We start from the raw sequence: 27755 nt of genomic DNA on the forward strand, positions 1-27755 counted from the left end.
GGAAATCAATTATATCGAAATACAGCTATCAAAATTTTTTTTTAATTCATGGATAACCCCAGGTTAAGAACTCCTGATATAGGGGGATGAGGGAAATGAACAAGTATTTATTAAGCTCCTACTATGTGCTATGCACTGTGCTAAGAGCTTTACAGAGATTATCTCACTGGATCTTCACAACAATCCTAGAAGGAAAGTATTACTATTATCTCCATTTTACAGTTGAAGAAACTGAACCAGAGGTTAAGTGACCTGCCCAGGGTCACACAGCTAGTTAGTGTCTGAGGTCAGATTTTAACTCCATTAGTTCTAACTTCAGGCTTAGTGCTCTATCCACTACACCACCTAACTGCCTCTGCTAAGGGGCAGAAAGACAGTGCAACTGGGGTTAATGTTCTGTGTTTTTTGCACTTTCACACACACATACTCAAGTAGATCTCAGATTGTAAGGTGAACTGGAGATTTTTTTATATATTTATATGTGTATACATACATGTATATACATATACACACACACACATATATGTATGTATGTATATATATGTGTGTGTGTATATATATGAATAGGTATACACACACTTACATTTGGAACACACAAGTGAATTAGATTGAAATATATTTCCGAAGGCACTTTCTTCATCTCCACAACATTCACTCAGTGATCTTCAGTAGCCTCTTCCCTTTCAGGACAAAATACTAACCCATCAGCTCAGCATTTAGAGTCCTTCACAATCTGGCCCCATCCTCCCATTGCACACACTTCATTTTAGTCCATGCACCAGATAAACTGGCCTCGATGCTGTTTCCAAAGGCAGCATCTCATCTCTCTCCTGTGTGCCTTCGGTAAGGCCATCTCCCAACACTGCCTCTTTTTGGCCTCTCAGCATCATTAGTGTCCTTCACTGTTCAGCTCAGCTGTCACCTTCTAAGGGCATCCTCTCCTGACCCCCCTGGTAGTTACTGCTCTCGCCCTCCTCAGATTATCTAAATATATGTGTACACAGTATTCCCCTTATTACAAAGATCTCTAAACTCTTTTGGAGGAAAAAATTCTGAGTATGCACCACTAATACATGTACATTTGTTTATATATCATATACATGTACTACTGTACTAACATGTAAATTATAAAATGTACACAAAACAGAAATTTTAAAAGAATGTGATAAAGACAGAATAAACAATATTTTAGAATTTAAAAAAAAATTTGTTGAATAGGGACTGGACGCGGTGATTTCACTTGTGTAAGGAACTCCCAGATAAGGAAACTTCCTCTATCAATGGAGGCTGGCACCTTCTTTGTAACTTAAGAGTCTCAGATTCTAATGAGGGAATTTGGTTTTTATTCTTGTTTTGTTTTTCCTGATTGGGGTGGAGGCAAGGTTGAGAGGCAGAGATAACTTATTTTTTTAACTGGAAAAAGTTTTATTTAAAAATGTTTATATCCGGGGGGGGGTGGAGCTAGGTGGTGCAGTGGATATAGCACCGGCCCTGGAATCAGGAGGACCTGAGTTCAAATCCAGCCTCAGGAATAAAACACTTATTAGCTGTGTGACCCTGGGCAAGCCACTTAACCCCATTGCCTAGCCCCAAAAAATGTTTATATTTTTAGAGACTAGCCTAGAGTGCTGAGAGGTTAAGAGACTTGTCCAGGGTCACAGTCAGTATATATCAGGGCAGGACTTGAATCGAGGTTTTCCCAGCTCCCAGATCAGCTCTCTATCCACTATACCATGCTGCCACTCTGCCTTGAACACAGTAGGTGATTCATAAATGTTCATTAAATTGGACTCTTGAATTGAAGTTTTGATCTTCTTTTCTTAATGGTTTGTTTTGGATCCTACACAAAATGTTATAGGAACCAAAACGGCACCATTCTAAAACTCCATAAGTAAATATATTTGAGGGCTGTAACTTTTAGACAGCTAGATTTGTCTCCATACATAAAAAGAGAAATCAGTGTCACTTCCAATTTGCATATCCTTCTGCTTCATCTTAATCACCTTGCAATGGGCTTGATTAATGAGTCATACTAAAGTTTCCAAAGAAGCCATTCTGTCAATTTTGTTGATTCATGGGATCCTTTTGATCCCATCTCCACTCAGTGTATCTTGGAATTCAATACACTTATTCCGAAATACTATAGTAATGACTTATTTTATTGTCCCTTTTTGTCAAAACTGCCTAGAAATTACTACTATGAAATGATTTCCAAAATGGAGACAGAAAGCAAAATTAAAAATGAAAATCAGTTACCAATATAAAAATGAACAGTTGTATAGGGGGAAAATATGCTTCTTTTTCTGAAGAGAAGAAACACATCTTTTATATAAGAATAAAGTATGATATAGTGTTTATTAATCCCCAGGGCCATGAATAGTTCACTCAAAAAATAATCAATGACCCATGTCATTATCAGACCAATTTCACATGCCAGATTACTGGAAAATGCCATAAAATAGGACGGCTGACATTCCAGAGAAATCAGATATTCATACTTCTTTTTCCTTTACCTGCCCAGACAAACTTCTGTTGGCCCAAAATAGTGTTCAATACTATGATTATAAATCAACACACTAATATAAATTTCTATTTTATTCTAATTTGCTGGACAATTTTGACAGAAATGTATCTGATAATGAATAAAAAATAATCAGCCCTTGTATTTTTAAAGGAATTACACATTCCTTTTATCTCTGGAGGACAGGAGAACCAACAATAATAAGTGCTCACATCCTTTGATGGAACTTAATGAGCCATGAAGGTCATTGGGTCCATTTATCTCTGTGTCCTGCACATTCCTCCAAGGAAAAAGGGATTGCTGACCTTTTTGGGACAAGCGAATACTCAGTCACAGAATTTATGACAAAAAAAGAAAATTGCAAATTCTTAAAAGAGCAATTTCTAGAGGGTTTAGAATAAGGACAGGTAGGATTCCATGGTCTAATATTCTGAAGGGAAGTCAGCTCAAGAAAGATGGAACACTGCCAATAACTAAATTTCATATTGTTATAACTTAACCAATGACAAACAGAAAAAATTTCAAGAAACTTGGGAAGATTTGTATGAATTGATGCAGAATGAAATAAGCAGAACCAGAGGAATAATTTGTATGATGATCACAATAACATAAAGGAAAATGACACTTGGTCTTCCAAGACTTTTATCAAGTGCACCTTAACCACCGTGAACAATAATTTTTTTATCCTTTTTGAGATATGTTCAAGGCAAGAAAAAAATCAAAGAAAGGATTGGACTACTGCTCAAGATAGATAGGAGGGTAAAAATAGATGACTTTGATTAGGCTGAACCAGTCAAATCTTATTTGGCTTCTATCTTTTTTTCCTCCAAGGAGAATGGTCTAGCAACTGGGAAGGAAAGAATAAAATTGGTAAGCAAAAAAAAAATGGAAACCTAAAATAAATGAGCATCTTATTTAACAGTATCAAACTGTCTTCAATAAGTTCATGTCATCAGGTCTGGATAAAGTACATCCTATATTACTGAGCTGCTGAGTGGTTTTTAAAACATCTAAAGAATGGGAAAGATGCCATAGGTCTAGAAAAGGGCAAATATTCTGATTTTTTTAAAAGGAGAGGAGAAACAGGGGGCATGCAAATTATAAACCAGTAAGTTTGATCTTTATTCCCTGAAAATTCTATCACACATTATTAAGAGGCTAGTTAAGAAGTGATCACTAAAAGGAACATGGCTTCATCAAGAACAGGTTATGCCAGACTAACTTCATCTTCCTTTTTGACAAAGTAGATAAGAGAACCCCAGTAGATCAGAGATCAAAAACATCAGTAGATCAGAGGAATGTAGGAGGCAGAGTTTCCCTAGATTTTATCAAAGCATTTAACAAAGTCTCAGATAGGAACCTAGAGGACAAGAAGGAGTGATGTGGACTAGTAATAATAGGATAGTTAGGCAAAAAGGGGGAGGGGGCTTCTTTTTGAGACTGCCTGAAAAATCTCACTTCCCTTTCTCCAGATTCTTGTTGGACTCCTCTCCTTGAGAAAATAAGATGACTGAAAGATGAAGAGACAGTTGACATATCAAATAAAAAAAAGTCTGGTCCAAAAAGTTCTTGACAAGTCAGAACAATGAAGCTAATCTAATAAAATTAAATTTAATAGGAACAAATGAAAAATTTGAAATTAGGTTCAAAATATCAACTTGACAAGCACAGAATAGGGGAGATGTAGCTAGAAAACAGTTCCTGTGAAAAAGATCTGGGAGTCAAAGTGGAACACAAGCTAATATTAATCAACAATGTGGCACGGTAGTGTAAAAAAAAAAAGTGTAATGTTTTCCTAGACAGCATTAAGACAGCCTTAGCATACAGCATAAGGGAGATGATGACTCTCCATACTTTGCCCTGGTCAGGTTAATCACTTTGGGGCACTATATTTTAGGAAACATATAAACATAGTAGAACACATTCAAAACAGAGTGACCAGGACAGTGAAATGGTTTGACTCCATGCCATAAAAGGACAGAAGGAACTGGGGGTATTCAGCTTGAAAAAGACAACAGTTGGTGAGGAAAAGTGGGGAAGGGAATGTGGTAGCTGTCTTAAGTATTAAAAAGGTTGAAATGTAAAAGAGGGATTAGAAATTCTGTTTGGCTCCCGTATTTCACTCTCTCTCTCATCTTTAATCTTTCCTTATCATCTGGTTCCTTTCCTGATGCCTACAAATATGTCCTGATCTCCTTGCCACTAACATCACCTCAAGCTACTGTCTTCTTTTATTTCTCCTCCCTTTCAAAGCCAAAGTCCTACTCTTGTTACCTCTATTTCCTCTCCTTTCATCCACCTCTCAACCCTTTACAATCTGGCTTCCAACTTCACCACTCAACAGAAATTGGCCTCTCTGAGATTATCCTTAAATTGCCAAGTCAGATGGCCTTTTCTCAACTTTCATCCTATTTGATCTTTCTTATGCTTTTGATGCTGTTAACCCCCCTTCTCTGGAAACTGTCTTATCTGGGCTTTCCTGACAGTATTCTCTCAGTTTCTGTCCTGTACAACATTAACTGCTGAGTCTCCTCTGAGGATCTTCATCGGTATCATTTCCCAAATGTGGGCTTACTCCTAGGCTCCGTCTCAATATGTTCTCTTTCACTTACCTCATTAGTTCCCATGGGTTTAATAATCCCCTCAAATGCAGATGACTCCCAGATCTCTACATCTAACCCTGATTTTCTTGGGCTCCAGTCCTGTACCATGAACTGTCTCTCAAACATTTCGAACTGCATGCCTTGCAGGCGTGTCAAACTCAACATGTCCAAAACAGAATTCCTTATCTTCCTCAACCTCTTCTGAATTTCCTTGTTTCTGCTGAGACACAGCCATCTTTTCAGTAACCCAGCTATACATCCTTGGAGACATCTTTGACTCTTCATTCTCCCTCACCCCACATATCCAGTAAGTTGCCTCCACATTTCTTGTACCTTCTCTTTGCTCAAATGGCCATCACCCTAGTTGAGGCCTACTAATGTAGTTCTCTTGTTTTCTTATCAGAACTACTTCAATGGCCTCTTAACTGGAATCCCTGACTTAACTCTTTCCCCCATCTAATCTATACTGCATATAGCTACCAAAGTGATTTACCTTAATGCACAGGTTTGACCATATCACTCTCCAGCCCAGTGATCTCCAATGGCTCCCATTACCTTTAGAATAAAACACAAACTCATCTGCTTGACATTTAAAGCCCAATCTAGCTTCAACCTAACTTTTGAGCTTTTTTATACATTATTCCCCTTCAAGTACATTTTGGCCATCCAAACTAGCCCATTTGCTATTCTCCCTTATTGAAGGTCTTCAAGCATAGACTGAATGATCATTTGTTCGTGATGTGGTAGAAGAAATGTTTTGGTCAAATGCAGGGTGCATTAGACAACCACCAAGTTGCCTTCCAGTTTTTATGATTCCACAACACATATTTTTAGTTCTTTGCAGATAAATTTGTATTCTTAAGATCCTTTTCTGAGAAATTTTATATAGATACTAGAATTTTAACAAGCACGTAACTGTTCTATATTAAGTACAGTTCTAAGAGCCTTTAAAATGTGTATGTGTGGGTTTTGTTTTTGCTTAACACATGTGCAAGGAAAACACCCACAACCATCTGGAGGCTCAAATGATGAAAAACAAAATTCCACTTTATACCAGAAGTATACCGATGGGGCCTATTTTTAACTTTTGTTCTTTGTTTTTGTTTTTTGAAACTGGGTCTCCCTACCTCACTCAGGCTAGAAGGATACTGGCACAACCCCACTGCTGACTGGCACAGAAGTTTTTAACTTGTTCCATTATTCTGACCTTGGCTAGTTCATCCCTCTTTAGCCAGCCTGGTGGACCTCTGCTCTCCAGGGGCTCACTATATTGGAAGTAGGTTTAGTGCAGACACCTGATTGGCTCTAGCCCTATGCAGCTCAGAACTCCCAACTGAAGCCATCTACTAGCCTTAGCCTCCTCAGAAGGAGCAACTGCAGACATGCATCACTATCCCCAGCCAACTTACCCTTGATTGAGCCCCTCCCTTCTCTCACAAGGTATGTAGAAAAGATTCAAACCCTGGGGAACTTTAGAAGAACCTACTTCTCCCAAAACATAAACATTCTAAATAGTTTGCATTTATTTCCATTCATTGGATAAAACTGGAAACCTTGAAATTAAGGTCCAAAAGGAAAACATTCAGATTTATCCATATGCATCTTCTCTCTCTCATCATTTTACTTCTTACTATGATGTTTGGAAGATGAGCAATGAAAATAAGAGGTGATATTCAAAACTGCTCAACTTGGTTATTTGTTAGTAATTCTAGTCATAGTTTCTGGAGAGTGGAAGGTTGACACAACAGGTGGAAAATGTAAAATACAAATTAGCTATTTTTCCTTCCAGCGTTCTTCTAGGAGACAATTTGGAAGGAGAATAGTCTAAATACTGAGCAACTTCCCTCATTACCCTTGTATCCTGCTACCATGAATAATGAAGAACTACTGGTAGCTAACATTAAAAAAAAACCCACAACAGTTTAAAGTCTACTGACTACTTAATACTTTTAAGGATAGACAACATCAAAGTAAGACTTTTCTTTAAGCCAGAAACAGTTTCTTCTCCAAGCATTTGGTGGTTTAGTGTAATATTCCCAGAATCCACTGACATTAAATCAAGAGATCATTGGATGTGGAACTAGAAGAGGCATTAAAGGTCATCTGTACCAACCACCTCATTTTACATATAAGGAAATTAAGGGTTACAGAGATTTAAAAATTTATCCAAAGTCATGTAAATAATGATGATAATGACCAACATTTGTATTGTATTGTATTGTATTATACACCTCACCTCATTTGAACCTTACTACAATTGTCAGAGGCAGGTACTACAAGAATTACTATCCCTATTTTATAGATGAGAAAACTGAAAGTCAGGGAAGACAAATTACTTACCATCCATGGTGATATAACTAATAAACGCCAGAATTAGAATTTGAACCCAGGTCTTCTTGACTCCACACCCACCACTCTATCCACCACACCATTCTGACCCTTACAAGTAGTAAATAATAGAACCAGGATTTAAGCCCAGGTTCTCTGGCTCTGGATCTAGTGCTCTCAAACTAACACTACAATATAAATGTCTTTTACTAGAATTAATGAAATTAGTCTTCCCTAATTGGGGCTCATGTCTGCCAAATTCCAAATATCAAAAAGTTTAATTTGCAAGTGGTCCCAAGTATATGGAAAGGCTCCAATAATGTCAATTATTTCTGGATCCAGACAACAAAAAAGAGAACCAGTTCTAGAGCTTCCACATTGTGCACAAAGACTACAAAAGGAGACGACGTTTACATTAGGTGACTTCACTATCATAGCTAAAGATTGACAACATCATCTCAATACTGACCATCCCCTGTCACAAGTCAGTCTCCTGTTCTCTACTTGGGCACTATTCAGACATGACTAGGTATTAAAAAATAAAATTTTATTCAATTTCCAATTTAACAAATATTTAGGTGCCAAAGAGCTCATAGGCTGATACAGGTTTCTACTTCTTGATCCTGCTAAATGAAGAGGGATTCAGATCATAAAAGTTAAGAAGAGCTTTTGGTTTGAATGGTCAAGGACACAGTTTGTTGTTGTTGTTGTTGTTGTTGTTATTGAGACTGGTTCCCCCATCTTGCGTGGGTTTGTGCAACAGCCATTCATGGACCTGACTCCACTACTGATTAGTCCAAAAACTTTTACCTACTGTTTTTGACCTGGTTCGACCTGTTCCCTCCCTCCACTCCTGAAGGCTTGTCATATTGGACATCTAATCAATTTTAGCCCTACTGAAGCTCAGAACTTTTGAAACTTTCTAACAGAATTAACCAAAAATGGAATGGACAGTGCTCTAGAGAGAGAATTCCTGTTACTGAAGGTCTTCCAATCAAATGATCACTTGTTAGAGATGGTGTTGACAGGAATGCCTTTTGGGTAGGGTTTATGCTAGATCATTCCTGAGTGCCCATTCATATCTGCAATTCCATGATCTGTTTTGAATGTATTCCTTATCAATTAATCAGCTGAGAAAATGGAAACTGAAATATAGGATAGCATCAATGAGTCCACACCCTTAACAAGGATTCTAGTAGAATAAATTCCAAAAAGGGATTAAGAAGATATTTATTTACCTTTGACGGCAATCTTGCTTTCAGGCCTAAGAATGAAAAGACTGTGTTGCTTTCCTTTGATTCAAAAAAGCTGTCATAATCCTAAAAAAAAAAGTGGGGGGAGGGGGGAGACACAAAATCAAACAGTATCTTTGATACCTTAGACACATAATCCCTTAATGTCTGCATAAATAAAACAAAATATATCTGTATGTACTTTTAGGGAAAGCCACAAATATTTGCTGCTCTTATTCTACCTCCCTTTTAAATCCTCCCCTCTCTTCTCCTGCCAATTTAAAATCTAGAGTCACATAAATAAAATCGGCAAAATTGCCACAATAATTCATTCATTTCTCCCTAGATACCAATTAAGATTCCACTACATCAAATTTTTCCATCTATAACTACAGAAGGATACAATCAAATCTCTTTCAGTTTTAAGCTGACAAGAAATTTAAAATGTCACAATCTGGGAAACTGGGGAAAGAGGAATAAATCATTTTCTAAGAAAGGGATTCTTAAACCTTTCTTTATGGTATGGACACCTTTCAAAGTCTAGTGAAGTCTACTGACAACTCAGAATAATGTTTTTAAATGCATAAAATAAAATAATAAAATTACAAAGGAAACCAATTATACTGAATATAATTATTAATTAAAAAAAGTTCATGGACTCCAAATTAAGAATTACCCCTTACCCCAAGTGCTAAAGCCTTATAGATTTTCCGGAAAGGTATATGCAGTTTCTTCTGACATGCTACCCCAGAAGCAACAGGGCAAAAAAAGACAACAGGGCCTCAGATGGTGCCCTGGGTGACTTAATCCATTCAAGCTTTGGAACACTGGCCCTGAGGCTCATACTGTCACAGTGAGTGCACAGAGCACAAGCTCCCATGGTTCACTAGATGCAGAATGCCCCAGTCTTGCTTCACATTCCACCTTGCACATTGTCTTGACATATTACCCTGAAGCCCACTTTCCAACTCTTTCTCTGAGAACTGTAATTATATCAGTACTGCCATCTATATTAGAAAGAGTAAGTTGATCAACTCTTCTATGGCTTACTCACAATTTCTGTGATTTCCCAGTTCAAAACACTATTCCCTGGGAACCATTCCCCTAATTTGTTTTGTTTCCACCTATTAGCATGTTTGCTCCTTGAGGGATTTCAGGGTTTATTTTTGCTTTTGTATTAATATCTCTCATACGTGGCACACAAGTAGTCTTTTTCATTCATTTAATTTCATTCACTTTCTACTCTTTTTGAGAATCAGTCTAAAAAAGGAATTTGGATTCTCCCAGTCTGAGACTTGATTTCCTCCTTTGCTAAAGTAGAAATTACATACATACATTACCTACCTCACAAGATTGTTAATGAGGAAAACATTTGGTAATATTAAAACACTATAAAAATATGAGTTATTTATTAAACAGGAAAGCTATAGTTTTCAAAAGGTAACCATTGTCTAAGGAATCATTTCTCTCTTGCTGGATTCAGGGGATCACAAAACCTTCAATCCAGCCTCGGAAGGAGATTTAGAGATCATCTAGTAAAACCTTTTCACTTTACAGATTCAGAAAACTGAGGTTCAGATAGGAGAAGCAATTTGAACAAGGTTACAAGGCTAGGGAGTGGCAGAGTTGTAGTATGACTTCATTCAAGTCCTAGTATCCTAAGAACAGGTTGCCTACAGGTGTACTACACTACCTCTCATTTGCAGGAAGAGCCATCAAAGAACTCAGAATAGGGGCAGCTAGGTAGTGCAGTGGACAGAGCACGGGCCCTGAAGTCAGTAGGACCTGAGTTCAAATCCAGCCTCAGACAAAACACTTGATACGTACTAGCTGTGTGACCTTGGGCAAGTCATTTAACCCCAACTGTCTTAAAAAAAAACCTCAGAATAAATGAGTCAACACACGAAGCATTTCTGCAAACCTTGAAGTAATATTAGCTACCACTAATTTGCCCTCTAGGGTTATCCTTCCATCTACTCTGTATGGATCTTGTTTGTAACTATTTATATACATGTTGTCTCCTCCATTAGAATGTAGGCTTCTTGAGAGAAGGGACTGCTTTACTTTTGCCTTTATATCCCCAGCACCTAACACAATGCCTGGCACATAGTAGGATCTTCATAAATGCTTGTTGATTCATTAGTTCATCATTATCACCTACCCTCATCATCATTAGTTCATACATTTAATTTTTAAAAAATTCCTACTGTAGGTTTAAACTATTTAGCTTTAAACTTTTTGGTTTCGGTGTTGATACAAAGCAGCTTATTCTTTTTTCTAAAAGACCTAGAGGCCTTCTAGAATATAGCATGGCTTTTCTGTGGACAATTCACAGGAAACATGGGACAATATTTATACAAGATGAGAAGGCATGGAGGAGCACTGATCTGCAACACTGATAAACACAAGCATCAAAATGAAATGTCCTATAGAATCAGGCAAAGTTTCTTCAATGATATTCTTACCATTCTGACTCATGAAAAGAACATAAAAGAGGGACATTTCTTTAGGAAGTGCCCAAGTTCCACAGAGAATTTAAAAGCTTACTGTCACACCATGTAGATTAGACTACACTGCTGATGCAGGTTTTAAAGAAGACAAAAATGTTGAAAGGAGAGACCACCATGTTCAAAGTTGTAAATTCTGAAACGCCTAGTATAACATTCTTTGTTACTGCTTCATTGTGTATCTTTGGTGCCTCATCTGCCTAAAGTATATCTCTGTTTCCATACTCAGGGGCTCATGATTGTATCAGCCAAAGCAGGTCCTTCATTGCTACAGATCACAGTTCCTCTCAGACTTCATGTGTATTCATTCTTTATGGGTTTCTGCGACTGAAAAATTTACTGCGTGATGAACAACTAGGACAAAGGTATAGAGAGATGAGAGATGAAGTGACATGAATGAAGGAGAGAGAAGGCCAGTTCTGCTGGATCACAGCATGTAGGACAGAGAGTGATGCCCAGTGAAGCTGGAAGAAGAGGCTGGGATTATAACCATGACCACACTTATTTGTTACTAGGATCAGTTACAAAATCTTGACTGCAATAGAGGTTACTGTCTCTTACAAGCGTATAGATAGATGAAAAGGACCCCAAGAATAAAGAAGAGCAGACACAGGAAGACAATTATACACAAAATCAGAAAAGAAATTTTGCCCACAGGTTCAGCTCTTCCTTATGTATCCTCTTCTCAGAGATTTCAGATGTGATTTCCTTGCTCTAAGGAACTCCCCATGAGGAGACTCCTTCCACCAATGAAGCCTTCTCTGCTACTTATATAGTCTTAGAGAGAGTTGCCTCAAGCACTGAGAGGTTAAGTCACTTGGCCAGGGTCACACAGGCAGTCTGTATTAGAGGCAGGGGTTGAACCCAGACCTTCTGGTTCCAAGGATGGTTATTTATATGTTATAGCATACTGCCTCTCATGAACAAGAAAGACTATTTGACAAATTCAATGGCTGTCTGGCAAGGAAAACAACAAGGCTTCTTTGCCTGTGTATTCTTTTAGAGCAAAAAAAAAAAATCCTGTTTTCATTTGAAATTTCTCAGACAATAAACATTTTATTGCTGCTACTGCTATTGGCACCAATTGATGCTGGTGTGATTTGAATGGCAGGGATTACTGGCCCTTGATTAACACATTTCCTAGTCCCTGGCTCCAGAACTACAAACTGAAGCCTGTCAAGAAGTTATAAAAGAAAAGCAACATTTTTTTTGGTAGAGCCTTATTTCTTGGAACTTCCTAGTGCATTTGATTCATAAATGTTTGAACTGTGTGACAGCAGTGACTGTGCTGTGCAAGCCAGCTTATCTCTAGGCTGCAGCTAGTCAGAGGCCAGCTGTTTTGAGGCCATAGTCATGAATGTCTCTGTTCTTTCCAAACTACAGCACCTGTACTACAGGGATAAGTTAATAACATGTTATACCCATGTAGGTTTGCAGCCCTCAGACAGTACAAAAATTCAATTCAAATGACTTGCATCATAAATAAGGTTATGATTTAAGTGAATTATTACATGAATCCATGATTAAGTGCAGTGTGAATACTAATAAAATCTCAAGATATTTCTAGCATTATAAAACCATTTCTAAGCCAGATGTTGTGGCACTTGACTACATTCCTTGTGACTAGGGGAGGCTGAGGCTGGTGGATGGCTTGAGCTCTAGACTTTTCTGATCTGCAGGAGGGCTAAAGCCAATTGAGGCGCCATGCTAAGTCTGGCACCAGCATGATGAACGTCTAAGGCCAAAAGACTAGCTGTGCCCCACCCCTGACTCAAAGACCTTCAAAGTCTCTCTCCCCATTACCTAAAAATGAAGTCCAATCTCCTTTGCCTGGCATTCAAGGCCCTCCATGACTAGGACTCAATTTACCCTTTCATCCTTATCTCCTACTAACCTTCTCTTGACACATCTTTTGCTACAGCCCAGCTCCTTGACGATCCCTGCACATTCCCTGACATTCCAAGCTTTCCTGCTCTGAACCTTTGCTCATCCTGTTCTCTGACCTGGAATCTTGATCCCTGACAGTTTCACCTGCCAACTCACTTCAAGGTATGGTTTAAATTCCATGAGCCTTCTTTGCTCTTTCCTCATCCTTCCTGTCATCTGGAAACAATCTCTCCTACTTTATATATCTCTTGCATAGAATGTGCATTTTGCCATGAATTGCAAGTAATTTGTACACACAAAAGCAACACTGTGTAGGGGAAAGAGCATTGGATTTCTCTTGACTCTGCTGTTTACTGTGGGATCTTTGGTCAAGTCAGCTCTATAAGCTTCAGTTTCCTTATCTTTAAGATGAAGAAATCAGGGGTTCTTCATGTAAGAGCCATCTAAATTTTTTTTTTATTTTCAAAACTGCTTCTTGTTGTTCAGTCATTTCAGTCATGTCCAACTCTTCAGATCCCATTCGGAGTTTTTGTGGCAAAGATACTGGAGTGGTTTGCCATTTCCTCCTCCAGCTCATTTTACAGATGGGGAAACTGAGGCAAAGAGGGCTAAGTGATTTGCCCAGGATCACACAGCTAGTTAAGTGTCTGAGGCCAGATTTGAACTCAGGGAGATGAGTGTTCCTGAGTTCAAGCCTAGAACACTACTTACTTTGCCACCTAGCTGCCCTTGAAAAGTGTATTTTAATATAATTGGTTTCCTTTGAAATCCTATATATTTTATACCTTTAAGATCATTATTCTGAGAAGTAGTTCACAGACTTCACCAGACTGGGTTCATGACACAAAAAAAGGTGAAGAATCCCTTGCCTAGACAGTCTTTACAATCCTTTTCTAAATCTAAACCATCCTCCTGGGTGGCTATAAATTCCATCAGGGGAAGGGACCATGCCTTATTCTTTCCTTTGCATCTCCTAAAGCACCTAGCCAGGACCTTAAGCATAACAGACTTTTAAAATTTTATTATTTTTACTATTATTTTAAATATTTAAAAATAATTAATGACTACTATATGCAAAGCACTATGCTAGAAACTGGGTGGGGGGGGTAAAGAGAACGGAGGAAGAGAAGTAAACAAAAAACTACACAGTTCCTACCCCAAAACAGCTTAGAATAAATGCATGTGTTAATGAATGTCCAGGTTGCTAGGCCTTAATAACAACATTTCAAAATATCCGGTTTCAGGTACATGATCACATGACAAATGCTTTCTCTGGTTTCTAGCTATATAATAACGACTCTCTCCAAATGCCATTTACTAAATGTGAGGAAGGAGGGACAAAAACTAAAACGTAGCTGACTTTTCTACTGTTTCATTGGTCTTCCTTTATGTAGTAATTCAACGCAATAAACATTAGGGACCTAAATGCAAGGTCTCCACCAGGTCTGTTACAAAGCCTCATGGGGCACAAAGGTGACCTTGAATTCTCCAATGTTATGGCAGGGGAGTGTATATATACATACCTGCTTTGGCAGGTTCTCCCAACTCAGAAAGCCTTTGAATATGAGCTTAATGATGGACTGTATCTATTTTCTGTAGAGCAGCTCCACCCTACCAGAAACTAGGATTCTACCCCTGGCTCCCTCCAGCTCTGATAACTGAGCCTTTTACTTTATCTGGATGGGAACAAGGACACTCCATTTCCTGCAGTCTCACTAGCTCCCCCTTTCCCAGTTCCCCTTTATAAGGTGTCTTGCCCCTCTCCCCCATTAGAATGTAAGTTCCTTGAGGAGAGGGACTTTCTTGTGTGTTTTTATACGTATCCCCAGGTGCTTAGCATAGTGCCTAGCATATAATAAATATTTAACGAATGTTTTTTCTTTCTTTCTTTCTTTCTTTCTTTCTTTCTTTCTTTCTTTCTTTCTCTTTCTTTCTTTCTTTCTTTCTCTCTCTTCTTTCTTTCTTTCTTTCTTTCTCTCTCTCTTTCTTTCTCTTTCTCTCTTTCTCTCTCTTCTCTTCTCTTTCTCTCTCTTTCTTCTTTCTTTCTTCTTCTTCTTCTTTCTTTCTTTCTTTCTTTCTTTTTCTTTCTTTCTTTCTTTCTTTCTTTCTTTCTTTCTTTCTTTCTTTCTTTCTTTTTGTCTACCTGCCTACCTACCTATCTATCATTTTGCCAGGCTGCAGGGTAATAATGTTTTTCTTTTTTTTTTTCTGCCACGGCAACTTCTGAAAACTACCTACTAAATTTAGATAGGTATAAAGCACTGATATTTGAAGTATCAGTATTAAAGTATAAGATGAGGAAGGGACCTATGATTTCACCGGCATAGGGAACTTCCAATGAGTAAATTTCCCTCTCTCAGTACCTTCTCTGCAACTTATACACTTAGAGAGTTGACTAGAGCACCCAGAGGGCAAGTGACTTGCCCAGGGTCATGGAGTCAGTATGTATCAAGTAGGAGACTTGAAATCTGTCAGAACTTTCTGGCTTCTGGTCCATTACACCACACTGCCTTTGCTGCATGGTAAAGTACATGCAAAGGGGATACAGTGATAAACAGACATGAATCCTGCCATCAAGGAACAAACAATTTAATAGGAGAAAAATTACCCTTCAATTCTCTTCATTCTTCTCTTCTTCAGATCTCCTAATTATTCCCTCCAAAACCCACTCCTCAACCTGCCAAACCTTTTACCCCGACCAAGGCAATCACACAACACCAAAACACCCATCTAGAGCCTGGAGAAATAAATGGGTGAGAGTGACATACCTGGGCTGCCTCATATACACGCTCTTCCTCCTGCTGTTTCACTACAGAAATGCTGGCTGTTGGTTTGTTTAAATTCCAATCCCTGCAGGCCGGGAATGTGATTTCAAACAACCTATTCGTTGTATTCATTCATGTTTGTTCAGTTGTGACTAAATTATACCACGGCAAACAACCCGGGTATCCCGGGAAGTTGTTTGTTAATGTGCTTTTATATATAACCAAAGCTGGGCTGGGCAATTCTGTTCCTATGACAATATGTCTGGCTCACTCTTCTTTCTCAGATCTAGATGAAATTTGGGACTGGCCCAGGAAAGGGAGAAAGTAAATAGCAAAGGTAGGAAATACTGGGGATTATAAGAGTTGAAGGTAACAGGGGAGGTTCGGAGGTGGATACATCAACAGTAGCAATGTGAGACTGACTACATCACCTTTAGCCACTATTTCTCAAACTCTGAAAACTCTCCTACAAGCATAATTACTGGGCTGAGCTAGAAGAGCAGCTCTAAAGAACGTGAGTCTAGCTGGTCAGAAAGACAAATTATGGACTGATAATTACCTTTAAAAGAAAAAAAGAGAAGAATCCAGGAGGCAAGGCCTCCAGAAAGAACTTGGAATTGTTAAGTACTAGAAATAAGCTACACCAATTCATTAAAATAAGTAAATAAAAAGGAAATTTGGACATTCTGCATATTAAAAACAAACTGTTAATATTTGTTGTTGAATTGGAAGGGAATGGACCCAGTGATTTTATTGGCATAAGGAACTCCTAATAAGGAAGGGTCCTCTCCCAATGCAGCTCTAAAAGCTGCTTTGTAAGGTAAAAGTTTTAAGACACGTAACCCAAATGTGGTATGACTTGAACCCAGGTCTTCCAGACTGTGAGGTTAGCTCTCTGTCTACTATCAGCAGTACTCAAAGTGTGGTCTGGAGTTCCCAAGACTCTTTCCATGAGTTCATAATAACCTTAAGATATTTTTATTTCTAATATATAATACAAATAATTTCTAATGATAAATATCAGTAGATATAACCCACATAAAAGCTCTCTGGAGAGTCCTCCACAATGCTTAAGAGTTATAAAGGGATCCTGAGACCAAAACCTTTGAGAAGTGCTGCATTACACCATATTTATCCCTCTCACTATTGAAACAATATGGTATAATTCCCATATATTATTTATGTAGCTGGAATCTGTCTAAGTCCTGTACATAAGAAAGATTGTGCTATGGTGAAACCTAACTTGTACATTCCAGGCTTCAATATGTTTATATTGAAAACTTTAATCTTAGAATGTTCACAAACTGAAAACAAGAGCCTCACAAGAATCTTCACGTATATATATATATATATATATATATATACATATGTGTGTGTGTGTATATATGTATGTATATGTATACATACATATATATACATATGTGTGTGTGTATATATGTATGTATATGTGTACATACATACATACACATATATACATATGTATATATATATATGTATACATACATATATATACATATGTGTGTGTGTATATATGTATGTATATGTATACATACATACATACACATATATACATATGAACAAAGGAATTTAAATGTACACATGTAAAGAAAGTGCCTTCTGATCCTTAACTAGGTATTTTTCATACATGCATTATTAGTTATTCTCATGAAATCTAACTACCTGAAAATGTTAAAATACTGATACTTACAATCTTCAAATCATAGGACCATAGTTTTAGAATTGGAAGAGACCTTAGAAATAATATAGTATGATGAAAATCTCTCATTTTTTATTATTAAAACACATGCTGATTTAGTAATTTCCATCATGAATCTAAAAGCGATATCCATGTGAACAGTGCTACAGTGGTCCTTGCCCCTGCAATTCTATCCAAGTCCTCACAACTTTGGGCTGCCCCAAACAGTACTCCAGGGAAGCAACTGACAGTGGGATCCCAAGACCAGTGAGCCCGGGCCTCATCTTAGTCCTCCTTTAAGTCCCAAGATGTGGAACCTGAGGCTCAAAGAAGTCAGTTGATGCACCCAAGGTCACCTAGTGGTTGAGCCAAGATTTGAACCAAATTCCTTTCATTCTTAAATTCAGCACTTCCTACCACACAATGCTTCCTTGATTCATCAAGTTTGCATCTGGTTTCACATTTGCTTATTATGATGTTGGAAACAGGATTTCTGATTATTACGTCATCAGTAGAAGCAAGTACAATCAATATGAAGAGCGTTCTCTACACTAGAAATATTGAAGGCTATACTCACCTGGGCTGGAGTATTAGATACCACATTTAGAAAGGACATTGATAAAAAACAGAAAAACCTCCAGAAGAGGGCAAACAGAATAGTCAGTTTATTAAGATCAGTTTAGCACAAAGGAAAATGATAGTTTCCTTCCAAGAGTCCAAAAAGCTGTCACAGGGAAGGGGCACTAGACTTATTCTCTTTAGTCTCAGAGAGTAGAGTTAGGAACTGTAGTGGAAACTGCAAAGAAGCAAATTTAGGCTTAATATAAAAAACAAAAGTCTAACAATGACTCAGAGGTGGTACATGGAGTTCTTCAAAATAAGACCAGATGACCAGTTTCCACGTCTGTATTAGAGAAAATCCATGTCCAAATATGGTTTGTTTATACTAAATGGCTCCTGAGGTCCCAGCTCTGAGACTTGACTCTGTGAAAGTAACACATCTATATATACTTGACAAATAATACTTTTTTTAATTGGAAACTGAAAAGAATCTTAGTTTTTTCTAGTTTGAGAAGCAACAAAAGCTTGAACAGATAAAAATAGACAAATTCATATTGTAGCAAAGTGATATTTTTTGGAACTTGGTTGTTCTTCCATAGTGTCAAGAACATAAAGAAACTAGAAAAAACTAACTCAAATGAAAGACTTGCCACATGTAACCAATCAGTATTCTTTTCTGATTATCAGCAGTTTCTATTTCATTTTAATCATAATCTTTTCAAAACTAAAGATTTGCTAGGATTTAAACAAACATACAGCCTATTCAGTTATTCTTCATGTGTAGTGCATTTCTAAACATTAGGCAACCTGGGTATATTTCAGAAAACTAAGAAGTTTGAGGGGCAGCTAGGGGGCACAGTGGATAGACTGCCAGTCTTAGAGTCAAGAAGATGCATCATTGAAAGTTTAAATTTGGCTTCAGACATTTACTAGCTGTATGACCCTAGGCAAGTCATTTAACACTGTCTGCCTCAGTTTCCTCATCTGTAAGATGAGCTGGAGAAGGAAATAGCAAACCACTCTAGTATCTGTACCAAGAAAACCCCAAACGGGGTCACAGAGTAGGACGTGACTGAAAAAATGATTCAACAACAATACCTCAAGAAAGTTGTCTCTGTTTCTGTTTGTTGAAGAGCTTTATTTTCTTGGCACTTTCAAAGGACAAGACTACTCTCCCCACTGAGCTTTTACAGCATTTAAACAGCAATTTTGTTCTTTTACTATATCTTATTGATGCCTTGTTTTTACATTGTCATTTCAAACCAACACCCACTCCACCGAATCCTTGCTTGTGACAAAGAAAAGTCAAATAAACAAAAGCATCCAATATGAAAAAAAAGCACTTTGAAGATTTCAAAGTGCTTTATAGTAGGTAATTCCAGGGCACTCTTCATTTACCATACCACACTGCTGTACTACAGTCTAATGTATTTTTTTTTGCTATCTTCAACTAAGTACAACTTTCTTTTTCATGCATGATATCAACATGAAATTTGGATTTCAGACATTTACAAATAAATTTATAACCTCTCACTTACGGTACCTAAATGTTGGAATCTGCCTTTACTCAGTGACAAAGACTGTGATGAACCCCAAAATTAGTGAGTAGTTCTTTATTTAAAGAAATAATCTTTACATTTTTACAACATTTAAAATGAGTAATGATAAAGTTGTTACTTTAGTAATGTGCAAATATTTCATATTATAAGTAGTGTGATGTTACTGACGCAAACTTTATTGAATCAGAGTTCTAGGGTATTGCTCCTTGGTGTTATCTTTTTCACCCTGACATCACTCTTCTTTCAATTACTGATATTCAGTTCATTCCTGGTGGTCTGTTAAATCCTCAAGTAAAGAAGATGTTAGATCATTTTCTTTCAAACGGTTAGATTAAAGAATAGTAGCTGATAGTTCATATGCCAGGAGTTGTTACAAGCTGATTTTTCTATCTTTTCCTTGAAATTATTTACCTCAGATTGAAAAAAAAAAAACAACCAATGAGCATTTACGCCTAACGTGTGTTAGGCACTTTCTAAGTACTAGGGATTCAGAGTCAAAAGTGAGTCAGTCCTTGCCCTCAAGTGCCTTACCTTCTATTTACATTCAATACTATAAGATGAGCAATAAGTTCAGAAGTTGTATGGCTTTAGGAAGAAAAAAAGTGTTTTCTATTACATGAAAATAACTAAAGATATTATATTTTTAAAACCTTCCTGCTTTCTCATCAAAAATTGTTTCACCTAACATATATGTTTCAATTAAAGTACATTGAAGCTTTTTTCTACTCTGGTTAAATGTGTTATTTTTTTCTTCAAACACAGCCATAAATATTCTGTCCAGCAATTAGTGCAGCACCTCCTTTAGGGAAAGGTGAAAATGCACAAATATCATTAAGGGCAAGTCTGCACAATGCCTTTACCCTGTTTCAGAAACTGGGTTCCTTTCATTCAACTTCTGAGGCTAGATGAAAAAGCCACTTCGTTTATAGTGTAGGGAGTCATTTAAGAAAGAAACAGACATTCTCTGGATACTGTCTGGATATTTGCTTTTTTAAAATTCTATTTACATGAAGAACACTCACCTGACCATTCTAAACTTAAGAATTATAAAACTTTAGGATTGTTTGAAAATCCTTATCAACTATACTTCTATTTAGTTCTATAACCCTTCAGTCAGGAAGAGCTTGACTGGTGTCAGGAAGATTTAATAATAGAAGGAAAAGCTGATCATATAGCAAGAGCCAGAAGGGACATCAGAAACCACTTACTCCAATCCCCATCATTTTAAAAATGAGGAAACTGAGGCACAGGGAGAGGAAACAATTTGCCCAAAGCCACACAAGTAGCAAACAGCAGAGCTGTGAAACCCAGGCTTCACATTCTTTGAGTGGGCTCACTTAAGAACATTAAAGGCAAACTGATGAAGCTGTCTTGGATTTGACAGCATTTGAGACAGAGAACCTTACAGTATTATGATGTTCCAGTGTTTCCCAAAAGAAAAAAAGGGTTAGTTGGAGGGTGGGTGTATGTGAAACAGGTCCCTCCCTTACAGCAGCTTTGAACAGCTGGGTTGTTTCATACTGCTAAACCAGAGACAATCAGGTGACAAGCTGATGTTACCAGTTGTACTCCTGAATAAGGAAGACATAGCCAAACAGGAGGTTGGATGGGATAAAAACAAAGATGAGACACTAAGAAAAAGGTCAACTTCAATCACTACCAAATGAAGCAAAGCAAACTGGAATGCCCTAGAGAAGGAAATGAACATGGTTTTTTTTAAAGATTCCAAGAGTCTCTGCCAGTAGCATAAACTGGGCAGGGGCCGTTTCTTTCACATGCCTGAGGGCATCCTGCAAGCAGAATTTCTTCACTTAATGGCTAAGGGTTACTTTCTGCTCCAGTCCATCTCATGAAATTATGATGGGGGAAGTTGACATTCTCCTAAAAGGGTATGGAAGACATAGTCATACAAAGTAGTTCCATTCAAACCTTTTAATAGACCACCTGACAGTAAAGGCAAATCTTAAAGAGGAAGATTTTTTTTAAAAATTATATCCTTTGTTTCTGGTCAAAGCTGTTCTAATTGCAGAAGATGAAGGGAAAAATGTCTAACATTATCCTATCAAAGAATTAGTCTGAAAGGGACTAATACAACACTGTAATTATTCATATTCACTTTCACTATCTCAAGATAAACATGTTTCTCCTCTCCTTTGGTTAATCTCCTTGAGGAGAAACTTTTAATAATTAATCTGTATTTTGACTGGCAGGATGAGACATAAAGCCTGATAGCCCATTAGGGTGAAATAAATAATCCTAAAGCAATAACGTGCAGAATTGTGAAATCTTTCCTCCCAAGCTTTGGTCTTAAGCATATAATAGAATGGTTCTAGTGGCCTATCCTCAGGTTTGGCTCTCATTAAGCATCTCCATAAGACTCTACATACGTGGCTAAGGAATGAAAACACACACAGAATTAGAGCATTAAGAAAAAAAGACATGGACTTAATGTTTAGGCAAAGTGTATTGTTGAATATGGAATTGTGGGTGTCCTTTAAAACTGTTTAGCTGAGGGGTTTCAATATTCACAGCACAAGCCATCATTTTCAAGGTGCAATCACATCATATGAATTCATCACTGCAGAACACTAAGGCAAACAGCCTAGTAAAGGCGAAAAAAGGGCAGGATTAAACATTTAGAAGCAGTAGGAAAGAAACTGGAGTTGTAAAGAATAGATAAAATTGCGAAAGATATCATTAAAGTTTTATGCTTTGGAACATAAAATCCAAGATTCAAGATTTGTTGGCGGGAGTGAGAAATTCATATTTCCTCCCCCAACACACATTTGCCCTTTTCTAGCCTGCTCCAGGGCTAAAAGCTCCTTGAGCTAACCTCTGCCTCACCTGCCAACAAGATGGAGTCATCCAAAAGAAGACAAAAAGGATGGTGAGTGGATTGGGGACCATATACTGGCTGAAGGGAGAAGCTGTTTAATGTGGAGAACAGAAAATATGAGGGCTTCATGATAGTTACCACCAAAGATTGGAAAGGCTGTTATTGGAAGAGGGCTCAGACTTGTTCTGCTGGTCCCCAGAAGGCAGAAAGAACTAGCACCAGACGGAAGAATCAATTTGAGCTGTCCCCAATCAGAATGTGTTGCCTCAGGAGGAAGTGGGTTCACCATCACAGGAGGTTTTCAAGGGGTGACAGGATGACTACTTGGTGAGTCTGCTATAGAAGGTATTCTTATTCAGATTTGGGTTGGAATAGATGGCCACTGAGGTCCCATTCACCTCTAAGCTTCTGTCTCAGTGCTGTAGATAGCTGAATGCTGAAATACGATTAATGAAAATACCTCTCAGACGCTTTCCCTGGAGGTAAAAACAACAAGTCTTTTGGACAGACTACCTTAGTTGCTTAAATATTCTTGGCCTCAGTTTCTTCTTTTGTAAAATGATGGGGTTGTACTAGAGGCCACTTCCAGCTCTAAACCTATGAACTATGAATATAGGTTTACAAAAAGCTCAAAGACTGAAATCTTTGAAATGAAAAAATGTAGCATTTAGCACAGAGGTGCTTCAAATTGTGGTAGTATCTTAGACAAGATTCACTAAATACAATTTTAGAAAGGCTTACGATTCACTAGAACTGAAAACCTGAAACACTGAGCACTGGCTTTTATTAGTGAAATAGTGGAATAGTGGTGTGGTCAACTATTCGAAGAGCTGGACAAATTCGGGAATCGACATAGCAATTCAACAAAGATTAACTGCGTACTATGTGCCAGGTATTATCCTAGGCACTGAGGAAGTAAAGAAAAATGAAGCAGTACCTATTGTTAGAAGAACACACATTCTACTAGGGGACATAATGTACACAGGAATAATTATAGTACAAAGTTAGTTAAAGAGGAAGAGACCACTTAACAACTGGGCAATCAGAAAAACTTCCCAGAAGATGTGACAGAGCCTTGAAGGAAGACAGAATTTGAGATGAAAAGATGAGTATATCCCAGGCCTCACAGATGGTTTGCGTGAATATACAGAAGCTGACAATAAAGGTCAAGTTTAGTGCAGCAGTGGTCCAAGCTGGCTGGAACACAGACCTGATGAAGAAGAAGGGGAAGGGGCAGTCTTTGATACAATTAAATTTAACAAACATTTATTAGAGGCCTAATATATAGAAGGCATTGAGGAAAACAAGGCAAAAATGAAATGGTCCATTTTCTCACTGAGATTGCAACTTCTACCAGTTAGGTTAAATCAGGTTAAAATCAGGTTAAAAATGTTTGTGGAAGCCAGACCACAACAGACTGGAACTACCACCTACTGTATTAAATCTCTGAACAATTTTGAGATATATGATCTAGTTATGGGACTTCTCCTGAAATGACACCCCATCCCCCACCAACACTTACTAAAGGTACCTTATGAGGCAGCTGGGTAGTGTGGTATAATAGAAAGACTGCTAGAAGACCGAGTTAAAACCTCAGACCCTGTCTTTAGACACTTAATAGATGTATTGCCTTGGACAAATCACAGAACCACTCATCCTTAGTTTTCTCATCTATAAAGTGAGGATAATAATAACACCTGCCTTACAGGGTTTTGGGATACATGAATGAGATGTTATTTGTAAAACGCTTTGCAAACCCTAAGAATTATATAAATGCTAGCTATCATTATTATTAAGGTCAGAGCTTTAAAATGGTGGACCTTAATATCTGAATAATATAGTATCTCTCCCCAAATCTTCTCCCATCTAATCTAAGAAATTAAAGTAAACCTCTAAGAAACTTCTGAGGGTCAGCTAAAGGACCCAGCAAACTGGAAGTAAATCTAGAATAGGTTCTTCCATGAGATTTCCTCTCCTGATCTGGGACCTGATACAATACTTCACACATATTAAGAGATTAATAATAAATGCTCATGACCAATCTTACCATAGGGCCTTAATCTTCTCTTGCCACCAGCACCATATTTATTTTAACAGTTCTGGCTACAGGCTAGCTTTTTACATGTGTGAGCTCTGTTTAAGGAAAACTTAGTGTGTGAAAGCTGAATTTGCAAAGCTGATAAATTAGGGAGTGATGATTTGTCTTATGAAAGAATTTAGTTTCCTCAATATACCTAAAACACAACTTAATTTTGGGTATCAGATCTATTCACACTTTTGGGGAATAAACCTAATGCATAAAATAAGGTGTATTTGCAGATCAATTTTTGGCCTTGTTCAATCCAATTCAATGAACATTTTTAAGCACTTCTTTGGGTAGGAAGTGAGAAACACAGTCCTTTGTTTTCATAGTGCTACATCCATTCTTTCATTTCTATAACACTTCACAGTCTTTAAAGTGCTTTTATCACAACAACATATTTGTTGGGTAAGGTGAGGAATATCAAGGTGAGGAAGAATAAGAGTTGTCATATGTTTTTCTCTTTTTCTCCTTTAGAGATCAGGGGATCAGGAAAGAAGGGCAGAACTGATCCTTTCATTGGCCTGTTCATTTGCTCTTTTCCTGCTTGGACCAGCTCATCTTTACATGCCATCTCGGTGGGGGAGAAAGGGGAGGGAAGTCTTATATTTCTACTCCTATCCACTGATCAAAAAGATAAATCCAAACCCTTCTACCAGCTAGACAGGAGACAGGGAAAAGCCAAGAGCCAAAAAAGAAAGCTTCAGTCCTTTTTAAAGGAAGGTTAGTGAATTTAACTTTCTGGCTACTTACTCCCTAGTAATTTTATTGCAATAAAATGTAAGTGACCTTGGTGTGCATAGATATTCTCTGCAGAATTCCTTCCAGACCAGACAAAAAGGACAGAAGAACACATTCTACAGCAGCAGCCTGGGATTAAGCTGCTCAGTAAGAGCAGATTCTATGTATTTATTTGCCTCATATGACAACCCCCAAAATATTCCACCTGACCAAAAAACTCATGAGATACAGTAAAGCAAATTCAGAAGTAGAGTAAGAGAAAGGGAGGGAAGAGGTTGTCCTGGAGAGGTCCCTGGATTGGGTGTCAGGGAGAGTTCCAGTCACTGCTCTCCCCCTACTTAGGTTAGATCTTAGCATGTGTGTGTTGGGGGATGGGTTAGTGAATCTCCCTAAGCGATGAGGTCATCTTTCTGAACAAATGAGAGAACATGTATAAAATACTTTGCAAACCTCAAAGTGCTATATAAATATTAGCTATTATTATTGTTCTCATTTGTGAACTGAACAAGCACCTACTATGTGCCAGGTACTATGCTAAATGATTTACAAATATTGGCTCATTCGATCCTCATAATAGCTCTGGGAAGTAGGTGCTATTACTAGCCCCATTTAACAGCACTTTGAGGAAACTAAGGCAGCCAAAATTTAAGCGACTTGCTCACTTACCAAGTGTTTGAGGTTGGATTTGAAATCAGATCTTCCTACTAGCTGCCTTTATTTGTTAACAAATAAAATGAGAGCATTGGACTGGATGATCTCTAAGTTCTTCTAGTTCTAATATTCTATGGCTTTATATGATTTGCTCTGTGCTATAAAGGGGAGATCAAAAAATAGGCATTTATTTTCAAAATCTGAGGGAAGAATGAACTTAATTTTAAGACTTTAAAATCCCCTTCCTCCAAGAGTTGGAGGAATTTTTTACTTAAAGGATTATGCAAGGCTGCCCATTTTAAAGAATTTACTAAGTCTCTAAGGAGGTAAAGTCCATCTTTTTAAAAATGTAATGCTACCTTTTGTTTTTGTATTGCCTGCATTTCCCAATATATCCTTCCCTTCTCTATCCCTTAAAATAAAGAATAAAAAAGAGGAAAGGAAAAAAATTCAGCAAAATTAAACTAAATATTGAAAAAGTATGACATTTTATGCAGCACATAGCTCCTCACCTCTGCAAAACTCTTTTAAATGCATTCATTATTATAGAGGGTATAGCTTCTGCAACTAAAGCTACCCTTCATTACATAAAAGCGAAGATGACTGGACCAGAAATACTAGTCCATCTTAGAACTTTGTGCTCCATTACTCTAACTCCCCTTGCTTTTACTTCAAAATTATCTTAAGTAACAATAAACGCACACATTTCCATAGCACTTTAATATTTGCAAAGCATTTCACATAAATTATTTCATTTGATAAACCCTATTATCCTATTTTTCCACCCTAATGAGAATCAAATTGCCTGTTTTAACTTAGACATCTTAACTCCAAGGTCCCATATATGTTTTTGAGCACTAAGCATCTTTCTATCTCCTCCAGTTCATTTCTTCTTAAAGCTTTAGGGCAAAATTAATATTATGTCTGGAAAGACCTAAGAGAAAGGGTTCTGGGTCTTCTGTTACATAATATCCACATCTATGTTATATAAAATATTTTGTACATGCTATATATCATACAATGTAGATAGAAATATACATCTTAGATTTCTCTCTCTCTCTCTCTCTGTATATATATATACACACACCTACATATATATGTGTATATATCAACATCCATATGTACCCAAGTTTTATAATATACCGTTCTGGCTACTTACACCACAGTATCGATCTCCATTGAATATTTGTGGTGGCATTGGATTGCCCTGATCTGGTTTTTTTTCTGGAGGAATGTTCTTATACATCCACTGTCTTTGCTCCTCCGACATTGTGATGTCTACCTCCTCAAATTCTATCTTGTTGGCTTCCAGAAAACGCACTACATCTTGCTGTTTCTTCTTTATCTAGAAAGAAAAGAGCATCAAATGAGAGGAAATTTGAACCAAGAAGGCATTTCTCTTTTTTTTTTATGGGGGGGGTGGAGAGACCTTTTGGATTTCATTCAGAATGAACTGAATTTAACTTCTTGGGGTAAGTTACGCAGAGAATTAGTGAGTCAGGCAGGTAATATGCAATGTATACCCAAGGGACATCTGAAGTAAGCCCCAGAACAGCTGTTTTTCAACTGGCTCCCACTAAACTCCAAGGTTTTCTGAGACATATTTTAAGATTCCTTGAAAGAAATATACATTCATTTTTTATCTGGAAATGACATTCAGGTCCAAATCTAGCCCCCACATAGAGGGATATATGGTTATTTGTTATTATGAAAAATCTCAACTTCAGTATTTCTGTCAAAGACACCACCAACCTTGTAGATGCCAAATAGCTGTGAAGCAACCTTGGA

The 27755-nt window shown here is 37.5% G+C and overlaps 1 protein-coding gene across 4 annotated transcripts in view; it reads right to left on the minus strand.

Moving 5' to 3' along the window:
* Window positions 1-27755, minus strand: part of SH3BGRL2 (SH3 domain binding glutamate rich protein like 2) — a 107900-nt gene that overhangs the window by 12930 nt on the left and 67215 nt on the right. For 3 of the 4 annotated variants that reach the window (XM_078155273.1, XM_020975520.2, XM_020975521.2), the window contains 2 exons: window positions 27127-27312; window positions 8691-8771 (listed from right to left, as the gene is read on the minus strand). In XM_078155273.1, the coding sequence (XP_078011399.1) occupies window positions 8691-8771; window positions 27127-27312 (267 nt within the window). Of the gene's footprint in view, window positions 1-8689; window positions 8772-15846; window positions 15929-27126; window positions 27313-27755 lie in introns of those variants that run through there. The other variant, XM_078155274.1, reaches the window with a different exon arrangement.

This window comes from Phascolarctos cinereus, unplaced genomic scaffold (genome assembly GCF_003287225.1).
Source record: "Phascolarctos cinereus isolate Bilbo 61053 unplaced genomic scaffold, phaCin_HiC Scaffold_5;HRSCAF=322, whole genome shotgun sequence".
NCBI lineage: Eukaryota > Metazoa > Chordata > Mammalia > Diprotodontia > Phascolarctidae > Phascolarctos > Phascolarctos cinereus.